General features: G+C 40.3%; 4 protein-coding genes and 1 long non-coding RNA gene across 5 annotated transcripts in view; 4 read left to right on the top strand and 1 right to left on the bottom strand.

Moving 5' to 3' along the window:
- Positions 1–925: 925 nt before the first annotated feature.
- On the top strand, positions 926–1,840 carry LOC148423871 (olfactory receptor 6N2-like). The gene has a single exon (XM_088415023.1). It carries the CDS (start codon positions 926–928, stop codon positions 1,838–1,840), a length of 915 nt encoding a protein of 304 aa, XP_088271149.1.
- An 842-nt stretch (positions 1,841–2,682) lies between these two features.
- Positions 2,683–15,077, bottom strand: part of LOC148423872 (uncharacterized) — a 39,555-nt gene continuing 27,160 nt past the window's right edge. Inside the window, exons 2-3 of the long non-coding RNA XR_015865548.1 lie at positions 11,526–11,662; positions 2,683–2,813 (exon numbers count right to left, since the gene is read on the bottom strand). This is a non-coding gene — a long non-coding RNA (uncharacterized LOC148423872). The remainder of the gene's footprint in view (positions 2,814–11,525; positions 11,663–15,077) is intronic.
- LOC148423873 (olfactory receptor 6N2-like) lies at positions 5,133–6,047 on the top strand. The gene has a single exon (XM_088414949.1). The coding sequence runs from the start codon at positions 5,133–5,135 to the stop codon at positions 6,045–6,047; it is 915 nt and encodes a 304-aa protein (XP_088271075.1).
- LOC148423874 (olfactory receptor 6N2-like) lies at positions 8,932–11,026 on the top strand. Its single transcript, XM_088415409.1, has one exon. The coding sequence runs from the start codon at positions 9,354–9,356 to the stop codon at positions 10,266–10,268; it is 915 nt and encodes a 304-aa protein (XP_088271535.1). The 5' UTR covers positions 8,932–9,353; the 3' UTR covers positions 10,269–11,026.
- LOC148423875 (olfactory receptor 6N2-like) lies at positions 13,194–14,123 on the top strand. The gene has a single exon (XM_088415587.1). It carries the CDS (start codon positions 13,209–13,211, stop codon positions 14,121–14,123), a length of 915 nt encoding a protein of 304 aa, XP_088271713.1. The 5' UTR covers positions 13,194–13,208.

Raw genomic sequence — 15,077 nt, forward strand, 5'->3', positions numbered from 1 at the left:
AACAGCAAACACATTTTAGCTTGGGGACCACATGAAGGCAACTCTATCCTTAAGCAAGCTGGACTTGTAAAATCATCTTAACAACAGTCAGTGTCAGTTTGTAGATTTTTGCTATGCACGCAGGCCTGTTCCCAATTCCTTGCAAATAGTGGGGGTCAACTGTAAATATGTTGTTTGAAAGTACATTTTTAAAAAACCAAACAAACATAAATAAAGTAAAAACGTCCTTTTTTGTCCCCTCTGTATCACAATATAGCATTTTTCCTTAAGTTGCATAATAATTAATGGAAAACTTGCATGAAATGAATAGAAATGCAGTCTGTGACAATGCACTTGTTAACTAGTTTTTCTATTTATGTTTTACTAAAAAATGCGATTGGACAGGACCTCAACTGAATGAATCCTGTAACACCTGCAGGGGCATTGCATTGTTATAAAAAGCAATTTTGATGAGACAGGTCCTTGTGATATTTCATTAAAGGGACAGTGTGTAAGATTTAGATCGGTTTTCATTTAAAAAAGGAATAAATTAAATGATAGTAAATTTCAAAAAATAGCAAATGAATATGTTCTTAATGGCCAACAGTATTATATGTTTTAACTCTAATCATAGCTCTAGTTATCATTAAATTATATTACATAGGGGAATGGCACTTCTCCGGAGGGTGCCATGTTTGTTATAGCTATGGACAGTGATAAATGCAGCATCTGCAGCACCTCCTGCTGGCCGTCATGAAAAAACATCTAACTGCAAAACACCATCCATACATAGGGCGCAACAGATAAGGTGCAGTGTATTTTCGAGAAAATATTATGACATGCATGTCCAAAGAAACTAGAGAATAAGAATTAGCGACGATGAATGACTCTCTTTTCTCTTTTCACAGATGGTGTCAAATAATTCCGACTGTGTGGGTATGAAAAAATGCCCAACCTAACACTGTCTCCTTATTTTAACCTCACCATGTTTATACACCTGGGTCCGTACCGCTACCCGGTGCTGGCCTCATGCCTCCTCCTTTACCTTTTCATCGTGTGCGCCAACTGGGCCATCGTTGTGACCATCTTCCGCGAGAAGAGCCTTCACGAGCCCATGTACGTATTCGTGGCCTGCTTGTCCATTAACGCCCTGTACGGCTCCACGGGATTCTTCCCCCGATTGCTGCTGGACCTGGCGTCCGACACGCACCTGATCTCCCGCGCCGCCTGTTTCACGCAAATCTACTGCATCTACACGTACGGCTGCAACGAGATGACCACGCTGTGCGTCATGGCCTACGACCGCTACCTGGCCGTGTGCCACCCTCTGCACTACCACACCAGGATGACGGTGAAAAAAGCCCTGACCTTGGTCGGCCTAGCCTGGCTCGTACCCTTCGTCTTTCTCACCACGCTCATCAACCTGTCGGCGACGCTGCCCCTGTGCGGCAACGAGATCCAGAAAGTGTACTGCGCCAACTGGAACGTGGTCAAGCTTTCGTGCGTGCCCACGGTGGTCAACAACGTGGTGGGCATGCTCATGACCATCTGTACCGTTTTCCTCCCGTTGGTCTTCGTCCTCTACACATACACGCGCATCATGAACGCAAGCTGGAGATGCTCGGCTAAATTCAAGGGGAGAGTATTCCAGAGCTGTTTGCCGCACATGGTCTCTTTTGTCATTTATTCCACCACCGCATTTTGTGATATCGCTCTGAGCAGGTACAACATGGAGGACATGAACCGTTTTGTTGCCATCATCTTGTCTTTAGAGTTTGTGGTCATTCCTCCAATTCTTAACCCTTTAGTGTACGGGATGAAGCTATCAGACATCCGCAGACACATCTTCAAGACGCCGTAAGATGGTGCCTAAGCACAGGGGTGTCTTAGCACCAGTGCGAAAGAAAATGGTTTACTTTGGATGACAGCTGGACATACTAAATTTTCCTTTGTTGTGATTGGTTGCGTGAATGGTTGTTAGTGCCCTGCAATTGGCTGGCAACCAGTTCAGGGTGTCCCCTGCCTCCTACCTGAAATCAGCTGGGATAGGCACCAGGAAGCCTGTGACCATTGTGAGGATAAGCGGCAATCGAAAATGGATGGATGGATGGACTGATGGAAGACAACTTGAGGTTTTTAATGGATACAAATCAAGATATTTTTTCTCATCACATGCATTTGAAGTATGTAGAATGTTAATATGAATGCCACAAAGTGAAAGTGAATAAATAAATACAAAAAAAACGTGCTTTCCTTCAAAGTGGAAGGTCCTTTCAGATTTTGTGTGATTTATTTTTCATGAATTCATATATATATATATATATATATATATATATATATATATATATATATATATATATATATATATATATATATATATATATATATTTTAGTTTTTTGGTAAGCAAAAACAATCAACAGCAAAAATGGTTTTTTTTGCTTACAAAATACTCCTATATTTTTTTAAGGATGCCGATGACGCAAGTATAAATCGCCATATCAGGAACGTTTTTTTTAAAATATAAAATAAACATTTAATTGTTGTACAGAATATCTGAAACAAAATCATAAACATTTTATATATGTTAAATAGGTTAACTTTGTCTGTTAGTCCATTGTTACTCCCCACCACTTTGCTCGGATGGGATCAAGTCCCAAGAGTGGAAAAAGATGACATTAAAAGAAGGGTGCACTCACGTCGGGTGTGTCTTCAAATGCAAGAGAGTCGATCACGATGAAGGTCAAGAAGGTGCGTCTTGGTGAGTATGCAGGTTGTATGTGGCTTTTCCGTTCAATTTACATCTTGGGAAGAAGAGCCCTGATGTTTTATGATGCTAGGAGGACAAAACAAAAGAAAACAAAACAACTTTACTTAGTGGTGAAAAAATTTACACGTGAAATTGTATTTTTTTAATTGTATTGAAATACATAAGAGCAATATTCTTCATGTTTTCTTGTGTTCATATAAGTGTTATATGAACACGAGCAGTCGCTCACAATGAAGGGCAGGAAGACGCATCTTGGTGAGTATGCAGTGTGGATGTGGCTTTTGAGTGTCATGTTTTGTATGTAAATTGTTTTTTTTTTTTTTTATCACATTGACACAGGGCACGGTAGCCACCGCTGCTGTTGTAGTCAGTATTTTGTTCAGTTTGACCAAGGGGCTGGCTCACTGTTGGTTTAGTGGTGCACTTGAGTGACTTTGCCGCAGGCAGCCTGGCTTCAGTTGCCACTCTGTGACTATTGTGAGGGTTAGTGTTAACGCTTGTCCTACTCAGTAAGCAACAAGTTGACGTTGTGGTGCCTCGAATCGGTGGTGATTCCAGATCAAATGTTCCGTCCTAGGGAGCAGAAAACACTCGACTGCTGCTGGTGACACCAGTTTAATATTCTTCTTCTATTCTTCTGAGGGGCAGGCGAAACAGTAACACGAAAGCTCATAAGAGAGGCCTATTAAAACAAATGCGCTTTACAAACTGGGTTTCTTGAAGGTCGTCTATTGATTTCGATTCCGAATCTTTTGTTAAAAACGAGGAAAGGAGATCATGTCTTTGTTCTACACCTGTATTTGAGTATGTAAGTACTCAAGCTTTGGAGTGGCAGGGCAATGACTGTCGTCGCAGTGTGTGGACAAAAATGCGGAAAATGAAAGATTGTTGAAGAGATGCTTGTTTTTTTCGGCCTTTCTGTCTGCGTGTCTCTGATTTGCTTCGACCGGAGATGCCACGGAGGGAAAGGAAGATTTTAGAGAGATGACAAAGATTAGGACAAATAAAAGAGACTGTGATGAAAATGAAGACCTGAGAATGAGATATAGAAGCTTGTGTGACACAAACAGAGAATAAAAAAATATTGGATGCACATTTTCAAGCACTTCCAGGTTTGTGCAAGCAGAAACAAAAACGTGACTGCGTGTGTGTGTGTGTGTGTATGGATGCATGAGTTTGTGCTGCGCTGATTTAAATAACATTGAAATTAAAAGTGAAAAAAATAACAGGGATGGTATCAAATCTTTATTTGCTTGCTATATTTTTCTCCAAATAAACAGTAGATATTAAAAAAATATATAGTTTTGCATTTATATTTACTTCTTAAATTGCAATGTGGCATTCGCCTCACAACACACACACACACGCGCACACACATCAATAAAATGGTATGTTTGTGCACATCTTATTGCCAAGAATTTTTTTTCTTGATTGTTAAAGTGTAAATGACATTTTTTGTGGAACATGTTACGTTAATCTAACATTGTTTTGAGTCCATATTTGTTCATTCATGTTACATCTTCAATTTCAGGGTCCTTTTTAATTTTATATTTTAGTGAAAAAAATACTGGGTAATTCAAACAAAGCAAAATGAAGGTGATAACATACAATCATTCTTAAAACACAGGACTCTTAAGAAAATAATACATAACATTACTGATGTTATAAATATTTCATACCGCATGAATTTACTTTCAGACTAAGGGGCCACTTATTCATTTATTTATACATACTTCGTTATTATTTTCATATTTTTTTTTTTTTTTTACATTTATTTACTTTATACCTGCCAAATTTGTTCACTGAAGACATTTTATTCTTGATTGTATGAGATGACTTAAAACAGGACTGTAACTTTTGTTATTATTTATAACAAATATAATACGCTATAATACGTTTATTTTCTTACAAAATTTTTTTAGTTCTGTTCATTTCAACATACTAATAGATGTATTTACCTCATTTTTCTCTTATTTGTTGTGTAATTAGGCTTGTATTTCATATTAATAAAAACATTTATTTCTGTAACACCCACACCCACCCAAAAATATTAATATGTATGTATAAATACGCATGTATACATATATAGAATCACACACAAACAGTATATACAAATGCACACACACGCACGCACACAAGCACACACACACACCCAGGGGTACGATACAATTCGAGGACGGTACATTTTAAAATGAATTAATGAGATTTGGTTCATTTTGATGCAGTCTTATCTTTTAAGTGACACCATTTTTTTTAAACTCTGTTTCACTTTTATTCTGAACAATTACTCGACAGAAAATTGTACTTCTAACTCCTAATACTCAATTTTCTTTTCTCTTTTCCCAGACGGTGTCAAATAACAGTTGCATCGAGGTGCGTGTAAGGATGGCCAACCTAACGTTCTTTCCTTACTTTAACCTCACCATGTTCCTGAACATCGGGCCGTACCGCTACCCGGCGTTGGCCTCTGGCCTCCTGATTTACCTCTTCATCATTTGCGCCAACTGGGCCGTCATAGTCACGATCTTCCGTGAGAAGAGCCTTCACGAGCCCATGTACGTATTCGTGGCCAGCTTGTCTTTCAACGCCCTGTACGGCTCCACGGGATTCTTCCCTCGTTTCCTACTGGACCTGGGCTCCGACGCTCACCTGATATCGCGCGCCGCCTGCTTCACGCAGATCTACCTCATCTACACGTACGGCGGCAACGAGATGACCACGCTGTGCGTCATGGCCTACGACCGCTACCTGGCCGTGTGCCACCCGCTTCACTACCACACCAGGATGACGGTGAAAAAGGCCTTGACCTTGGCCGGCTTGGGGTGGCTGCTACTGGTTTTTCTCCTCAGCACGGTCATCTACCTGTCGGCAACGCTGCCCCTGTGTGGCAACGAGATCCAGAAAGTGTACTGCGCCAACTGGAACGTGGTCAAGTTGTCGTGCGTGCCCACGGTTGTCAACAACGTGGTGGGCATGTTCATGACCATAGGAATCATTTTCCTTCCATTGGCCTTCATCCTGTACACGTACTTGCGCATCATAAACGCCACCTGGCGACGCTCGGCCGGATTCAAGGGGAGAGTTTTCCAGAGCTGCGTGCCGCACATGGCCTCCTTTGTCATTTATTCCATCACCATATTTTGTGATATCTCCCTGAGCAGGTACAATGTGGAGGAGATGAACCCTTTTGTGGCCATCATTTTATCTCTAGAATTTGTGCTGATTCCGCCAGTTGTCAACCCTTTAGTGTATGGCATGAAGCTATCGGATATCCGCAGACACATTTTCAAGGTCCGTTAAGATTATACTGTTGTAGCGGGGCAGCTGCCATCCAATCGTAACCTTAATCCCCCCTAAATTATTTGGTACATGGTTATTTGGTCAAATTCTGTTATCTTCTATGTTACCGTACAAAAGACACACCAACAGTTTAACTATATAACTATTACTGCATGAGCACTGTTAACCTTGAAGATGAAAAGATCGCCACAATTGTTCCTAACCGTGCCCCGTAATGCATACAATTCATAGTGAATTGTAAATGCTGGCCAGAATGTATCAAGTGTCGATGTGTTCGTTTTATATTACCTTGAATACAAAAATAAATATTTTTGAAACATTAACCCATTTTCATTTTCTATTTCGGGTTGCATGCACATTGAGATATAATATTCATGATAGGTTACATAGGTTATATAGTTCATTAAGATAGTTCATTATTATTGCCTTACCTTACCCATTGCATAGAGATATGGGGTAATACCTCCAAAACAAACACTCATCTGTATCTTTCAATACACAAAAATATGAATGATCAACCATTTAAAAAATATATCCACAGAGCCACACACAGCTAGGATTAAAGAAGCAAACTTTGGCAGATTGTGCCTCAGAACATAAAACATCATCTTAATGACGGACTGATGATAAAGGATGGGTGCCCGGGGTGATAACAAGAGATGGACAGGCAACATTTTGGAAATTACACATTGAGAGGTCAAGAAGTTGAAGATATTCACTCTACATCATGCACAACTGTGAACTGAAAGTCATTGCGGGTCATAAAGCATTATGCAGGTCATAAAGCTGTCTGGAAGAAAACAAAGATGTGTAAAGTTAGCTGTTACCTGTAAACAAAAAAAAAATCTGCTTACTTTGAAGAATCAAAATGATAAAACATATTTTGTTTTGCTGGACATTTTTTTTACTAAATAATGTAATGCCATCAAAAAATCTTTATACTCTTAAGTATTCAGGATTGTTTTTCATATAAAATGAAAAACATTGAATTCAAAGCTGTTATGGCTTTTGACAAATTTCAGTTTGAAACAAATGAGTTTAGAGATATCTTATATATAACATATATATAATTTACACTTTGTCAGAAAAGTCTGTGTTCTCTGTTACTACCCACCACTTTGCGAGGGTCAGATCAAGTCCAAAGAGTGCAAAGAGATGATATTAAAAGAGGCGTTCGGTGTGTGTCTCCAAACGTGAGCAGCGGCTCACGGAGAACCGCGCGATGACACGTCTTGGTAAGTATACAGAATGTGTCTTTTGTGTGTCGTGTTTATTTTCTTGAATTTCCAACCTTAACTTGCATCTTCTACAATGACTGAGGGAGAGCCTAATGTTCTGTGATGATGAGAGGACACACCAAAAACTGCAGTGCTTAGCGGTGAAAGGTTTTAAAGGTGAAAGATTGTTTTGAGGGTCCAAGGGACTCACTGATGATGGAGCGGTACAGTTGAGTGACTTTGGTGCTGGCGTGGCTTCAGTTGCCATTCGGTGACAATTGTGGAGGTTCGTGCTGATGTTAGAGGAAGTAAATAAAGAAAATGCACTTGACTAGGTTCAGTCTTGTCAAGGGAAATTTGAGCATGAAACAGATGGCTGCTGCTGGTGTGAGCAGCTCAATAAAGTGCCTGAAAACAGTGGTACCAGACCAATTTTACTGAGGGGGTCCTGGCTGGGGTCAGGGTATTTTTCTAAAGGTCACATTTAACAAATAAAGAGTTGTTTCTTTTAACAAATATGTTTTACAGACTGTGTAGCTGAAATGCTGTCTGTTGCTTTCTATCTTTTCACTAAAACAGCAAAAAACAAACGGACATTTCTGCGTTCCAGAGTAAATCAGTTTGTATGGACTCAGGCTTTGGAGTGGGGGGTGCAGATTTGAGACATGGTGTCAAAAATTGGTGTGAATGTATGAATGTGTGGCTGTATGTGTATGATTGGCATCTATATATGATGTGCAGCATTTAGATGAATGATAGTAAGACAGAGCCAGGGGACGGTGTTGAGAAAATGAAAGGAAACCAAGTTTAGCCTGCGACAGAGAGAAAGGCAGAAGATTTTAGAGTTTTTCTAAGAGGACACAGACACAGGAATGAGAGTGACACAGAGGAGTGTGTGAAACAGAAAATATACAGATTCTGGAAGCGTATCTTCAAGGACTTTCCCAACAGCATTGTGCTGGGAAGAAACAAAAAACCTGCCAGTGTGTGTGTCCTGTTCGTGTTATAATTTTTAAAATGCTATTCAAATTAAAAGTGAATAAATGTCTACAGGCCTTGATTTTGACTTGTTTAAACTCTCTCCAAATAAGGAGTAGACATTTGATAAATTTGTATTACTTTGTATTACTTACTATTACATACTGCAAAATGTTGCATGTCCTTCATAAATACACTAAGGCTGCAGCTATCCAATGTTTAGCTATTGGGAAGTTCTACTTAAAATTTGAAACGAATATACACACACACACACACACACACCCACACACACACACACACACACACACTTATGATATATATAACTTGTCATACATGTCACATGTATTTCTAAGTCTGAGATACTTGGAAAATTAGTTTAAAAAAATTCCAATTACCACCCATCGATATTTATTATAACAATAATACCAATAATAACAATAACAATAAAAAATAACAATATTAAAAATAATAATACCAATAATATAAATGTGCCAGAAAAGGGAAAATGATCACCAAACGCCTACAATGCATAGTAATCACTTGCAATCGAGTGTAACACACATATATAGAACATATAAATATATTTCAGCAGTACTAGATCGTTAATTCACGAGAAATTGTACAAGACAAGCTACCTTGCTGAATATGGGTACATTATTAAGCGTGTATCCTGGGCAAGAAAAGCATGCCGTGAGCATGACAGAGTTCATCAAACACCCTTAATTGTCCATGAGTGAGACTGGGAGTGTGAATGGTTATTCGTCTATGTGTACTAAACGATTGAACAGCAACCGCTTCAGAGTTCACCCGACCTGCTGATCGAAGAGAGCTGAAAAAGGCTTCGGCATATTTGTGAACTTCATGAAGATACGCAGCTCAGATAGATGGTAGATGGACACACATTCATATACACACAAAGACAGGTGTACAATGACCATACGAGTCAAGGGTAGAATTGATTTTCTACTTCAAAAGTGTCTGATTTAAAATATGCCTCAGCACTAAAGAAAAAAATTAGCCCTAAATCCCACTGAATGACTATCTCTTCTCTTTCCGCAGACGGTGTCAAATAACGGGTTGCGACAAATCTTGAGTGTTTGGGTATGTGAGGATGCCAAACCTAACTCTGCTCCCTTATTTTAACCTCACCATGTTCCTGAACATTGGTCCGTACCGCTACCCGGCGTTGGCCTCATGCCTCCTCCTTTACCTCTTTATCATTTGCGCCAACTGGGCCATCATAGTCACGATCTTCCGTGAGAAGAGTCTTCACGAGCCCATGTACGTATTTGTTGCCAGCTTGTCTTTCAACGCCCTGTACGGCTCCACCGGATTCTTCCCTCGCTTCCTACTGGACCTGGCGTCCGACGCTCACCTGATATCGCGCGCCGCCTGCTTCACGCAGATCTACCTCATCTACACGTACGGCGGCAACGAGATGACCACGCTGTGCGTCATGGCCTACGACCGCTACCTGGCCGTGTGCCACCCGCTGCACTACCACACCAGGATGACGGTGAAAAAAGCCCTGACCCTGGTCGGCTTAGCCTGGTTCGTACCCTTCATCTATCTCACCACGCTCATCTACCTTTCCGCAACGCTGCCCCTGTGCGGAAACGAGATCCTGAAAGTGTACTGCGCCAACTGGAACGTGGTCAAGCTGTCGTGCGTGTCCACGGTGGTCAACAACGTGGTGGGCATGTTCATAACCATCGGAACTACTGTCCTCTCATTGGCCTTCGTCCTCTACACGTACTTGCGCATCATAAACCTCACCTGGAGACGCTCGGCTAAATTCAAAGGGAGAGTATTCCAGAGCTGTTTGCCGCACATGGTCTCCTTTGTCATTTATTCCATTACCATATTTTGTGATATCGCCTTAAGCAGGTACAATGTGGAGAAGATGAACCCTTTTGTGGCCATCATTTTATCACTGGAGTTTGTGCTGATCCCGCCAATTCTCAACCCTTTGTTGTACGGTATGAAACTATCAGACATTTGGAGACATGTTTTCAATATACTTTAAGATGATTATGGAGGAGTCGTCTGCCCAATAACATAAAGCAAGAATTTGGTGCTTAAAAACAAAACAAAACAATATGAAAACAAAAAAACCTCAACCAAGTTTATTGCATTGGCTAATGTTATAATTTGTGGTTTATAGAAAGCTTTGTGTCTCGTTTCGGCGAGTTTTTCTTGTTGCGTACTACCCGTTAGGTCTTGTGCTTGTCAATCTGGTCCTTTGTGTCTTCCCATCAGTGTCTTGTCCAGGTGCTTGTCTTTTTGTCACTTGGCTTGTGTTTAGTTTATTGGTTTCTTTGAGTCTTTGTCAGACCGTTTTAGTTGTCATGGTGTCTGTTGCGTGTAGCGTAGTGTGTTTTGTTTCCAGATTTTTCACTGTCGCTTTGAATTTTGAGTTTTTTCCACACTATTTTGAATGTGTTTGTTTTGCGTCATATCCTTGCAAGTGGTTTTGTTAATAAATTGTTTTGTTCCGTACAGCCTGCCTACCTGTATTTGGGTCAAACTCCAGCTTCTTTCCACCACTACAAATCCTTCGATGTGACAGCTTGTTAGCGGGTAGAAGTGAAATGAAGCGAAAACCCTCAAGTTGCACTGAAGGCAGTCCTAAACCATAAAAGCATCTCTTCCTTTTTGACAAAACTGATGCCACATTACATTATCTATTTTGTATAAGTCCATCCACTTTCTCCTTATTCACACGTTGGACCACCAGAATTTCGAAACTACGGGTGGATCTCGTGGAGTCGTCATTTTGGAGGTTTGTGCTCTGGCATTAACATCTTTGTCAAAAATGATTCTCAATTGCTGTTTTGAGCAGTAAATAAAGGTATTTTATCAAAATTCTGCTGTGAGTATGGTTTATTGAACATTTTGTGGGATGCGAATTGATGACAAAATGCAAAAAGTGTTTCTAAACCATTGACAAAATCCTACTCAAGTAAACTTCAGATACCTGAAAAAATGAGTTTTTTGGTAAACAAAATCAATCAGCAGAAAAAATCAGCTGTTGATTAACGTTTTTTTGCTTGCAAAATATTCCTTTATTTTTTAAAGATTTGGATGACACAAACATTTTTTAAAATATAAAATAAACATTTAAATGTTCTACAGACTATCTGAAAAAAAATCATTAATGTTTTATATAAGTTAAATAGGTTAACTTTGTCTGTTAGTCCATTGTTACTCCCCACCACTCTGCTCGGATGAGATCAAGTCCCAAGAGTGGAAAAAGATGACATTAAAAGAAGCGTGCACTCACGTCGGGTGCGTCTTCACACGCAAGAGAGTCGATCACGATGAAGGTCAAGAAGACGCGTCTTGGTGAGTATGCAGGTTGTATGTGGCTTTTCCGTTCAATTTACATCTTGGGAAGAGGAGCGCTGATGTTTTATGATGCTAGGAGGACAAAACAAAACAAAACAACTCTACTTAGTGGTGAAAAGATTTACACGTGAAATATTTTTTTTGTTGTACTGAAATACATAAGAGCAGTTGTATCTGTTGAGTGACTTCGGTGCAGGCAGCTTGGCTTCAGTTCAGTGCTGATGAACGGTGGTCCGAGACCAATTTTAAGTTGTTTGTTGGTTGAGATTTTTATCTTTTTGCCTGTGTGTATGATCTGTTTCTACATGTGATGTGCAATCTGAAGACGAATGATAATAAAACAGAGCCAGGTGATGGTATTGAGTGTCTGAAAGTACAGCAAGTTGAGAGTAGTACAGGCTGATTTTTTTGGAGGACACAGTGCGGAAAAAAAACAAAGTGATGGATACCTGAGAGATGAGAGATCAAAGATGGAGACCTGAGAAAGAAACAGAGAAGATATTGTGGCACAGACAGAGAATCTACACAAATATTGGATGTGCATCTTCAAGCGTCTTACCCTAAGGTTTTTGTTGAGGAAAAAACAAAGAGCATGCCAGTGTGTCTGTGTGTGTACATACACTGTTTAGGCAATGCTTATTCAAATGATATTAAAATTCAAAGTGAATAAATGTTCATTTTACAAGGATGATACAGAATCAGATATTGTGGCACATACAGAGAATTGATACAAATATTGGATGTGCATCTTCAAACGTTTTACCCTAAGGTTTGTGTTGAGGAAAAAACAAAGAGCATGCCAGTGTGTCTGTGTGTGTGTCTGTGTCAGTATACACTGTTTAGGGAATGCTTATTCAAATGATATTAAAATTCAAAGTGAATAAATGTTCATTTTGCAAGGATGATACAGAGTCAGCACCAATTGTTTGTTATAACTCTCCCCCTACAAGCAGTAAAATTGAATAAATCTTTACTCTAGTTACTTGTACTTGCCTTCGCAATTGTAAATGTGGCATTCTATTCATAAACCCACACACACAGCGATAAATAAAATAGTATGTGTGTGCTACATCTTGTCTCCCAGAAAGGATGAGTGTTTTGTTCCTGATAATTAAAGTGCAAATGCATTTTTTAAAAATAAAATATTACACTTACATGATGAAGACGTGATTGGTGGTTGGTATTTAATATTTAATGAATGACTTACATGACTGAATGACTGATTTACAATGATTTTCAAAACAAAGGACTCTTTTGAAATGAACATATATATATATATATATATATATATATATATATATATATATATATATATATATATATATATATATATATATATATATATATATATATGTTTTGTTCCTGAGTAAGATATTACACTTATATGATGAAGACATGATTGGTGATAATAGATAGATAGATAGATAGATAGATAGATAGATAGATAGATAGATAGATAGCTAGATAGATAGATAGATAGATAGATCCTTCTAAACAGTTCCTCAAATGTAAAGAAAAGAAATGTAAGCCCTGACCTCTGAATAAATGACTGTCCTTTGTCTCTTCACAGACGGTGTCAAATAACAGCTTGTGTGGAGTCACACACGAGTATGTGAGGATGCCCAACGGAACGTTCTTTCCGTACTTTAACCTCACCATGTTCCTGAACATGGGGCCGTACCGCTACCCGGCGTTGGCCTCATGCTTCCTCATTTACCTCTTTATCGTGTGCGCCAACCTGGCCATCGTAGTGACAATTTTCCGAGAGAAGAGCCTTCACGAGCCCATGTACGTTTTCGTGTCCAGCTTGTCCTTCAACGCCCTGTACGGCTCCACCGGATTCTTCCCCAGATTGCTGCTGGATCTGGCATCCAGCACTCACCTGATTTCTCGCATTGCGTGCTTTGCGCAGATGTATCTCATCTACACGTACGGCTCCAACGAGATGAGCACGTTGTGCGTCATGGCCTACGACCGCTACTTGGCCGTGTGCCACCCGTTGCACTACCACACCAGGATGACGGTGAAAAAGGCCTTGACGCTGGCCAGCCTGGCGTGGCTCTACCCCGTCTTTATCGTCAGCTCGCCCATCTACCTGTCGGCGAGGCTGCCGTTGTGTGGCAACGAGATCCAGAAAGTGTTCTGCGCCAACTGGAACGTTGTCAAATTGTCATGTGTGTCGACAGGCGTCAATAACGCGGTGGGCATGTTTGTGACCATCTGTGCCATTTTCCTTCCGTTGGCCTTCATCCTCTACACATATATGCGCATCATTAATGCCTCCTGGAAACGCTCGGCCCGTTTCAAGGGGAGAGTATTCCAAAGCTGTTTGCCGCATATGATTTCCTTTGTCGTTTATTCCATCGCCATATTTTGTGATGTCGCCCTGAGCAGGAAAAACGTGGAGGAGCTGAACCCCCTCCTGGCCATCATTTTGTCAATGGAGTTTGTTGTGATTCCGCCAATCCTCAACCCTTTAGTGTATGGTTTGAAGTTATCGGATATCCGCAGACAAATCTTCAAGAAGCTATGAGGTCATGGAGGCCGGTGACAAAGTTGGGCATGACTTAGGGGAGCCCGTTGGAAAGCTGCAACATCGGAAAGCTTTGTTTATGAAGCTTTTCATGCAATCGTGTCAACAGAAGCTAATTATCCTAATTACCGGTCTTCACGTTACATGATTATCCGGTCTGTAAAAGTCCACTTACTCTACACTGACGTGGACTGACAGAAATCAAAATATTTTAGATCACCCAGAGCCGTCGTTTTGACAGTTTATGAAAGGACATCGATGACTAAAATGATTATTTTTGATTGGGTAGCCAATAAAAGAATTTTGTTTTCCTACAATTCAGTTGTGCGTGTCATTTATTGTAAATCAAGATATAAACATTTATAAGAAGAGAGTTTGCTGGCCAGTCACAAATTGTTATTCCATTGGTCTGAAACCAGCTATTAGTAGTTTTGGTTTTGTAGACAGGTGCCTAAGCATAGAGGAAAATAAAATGGCCTCCAAAAATGTCATGGCAGCGAGAAGCATGAAGTTATTTAAAATTTCCCAATGGATAGCTTCGTGAATGTGACAACAAATAATGGACCGCTACAAGTAAATGTCACGGCTCCCAAAACAGGTAAGGCAAATTCTGAACAGTCGGCTGAATGGCAAGAATAAGATCCAGGCCAGAAACCTCTACCACTTAACAGTAATCAGATATCCTGCAGGCACAAAGCCTCGACCCCTGGAGGAGATGCAAACCACTGACAACAGGACAAGAAAGCTCCTTTCAATGCGGCACCAACACATAGGCCAAACACAAAGCGGAAAGAGTGGGGGCCGTGAACTACCAAAACATCCGAGGCAGCGTCCAGGAGGAAAAAAAACAGGTCTCCAAATATACATCAAGACGATGGCCCCCACGAACGAATCTCTCTGTGAATGCCTCGGACAGCTGCGGCTCAGTAAGGAGAAGGAGCCAGATGGCCCCTT

The sequence above is a fragment of the Hippichthys cyanospilos genome, chromosome 5, assembly GCF_059441005.1.
Source record: "Hippichthys cyanospilos isolate Australia breed blue-spotted pipefish chromosome 5, RoL_Hcya_1.0, whole genome shotgun sequence".
In the NCBI taxonomy this organism is placed as follows: Eukaryota; Metazoa; Chordata; class Actinopteri; order Syngnathiformes; family Syngnathidae; genus Hippichthys; species Hippichthys cyanospilos.

What these genes read in the sequence shown, in the direction of transcription:
- LOC148423875 (XM_088415587.1), top strand. Translation starts at nt 13,209, where the DNA reads ATGCCCAACGGAACGTTCTTTCCGTACTTTAACCTCACCATGTTCCTG.
- LOC148423871 (XM_088415023.1), top strand. Translation starts at nt 926, where the DNA reads ATGCCCAACCTAACACTGTCTCCTTATTTTAACCTCACCATGTTTATA.
- LOC148423873 (XM_088414949.1), top strand. Translation starts at nt 5,133, where the DNA reads ATGGCCAACCTAACGTTCTTTCCTTACTTTAACCTCACCATGTTCCTG.
- LOC148423874 (XM_088415409.1), top strand. Translation starts at nt 9,354, where the DNA reads ATGCCAAACCTAACTCTGCTCCCTTATTTTAACCTCACCATGTTCCTG.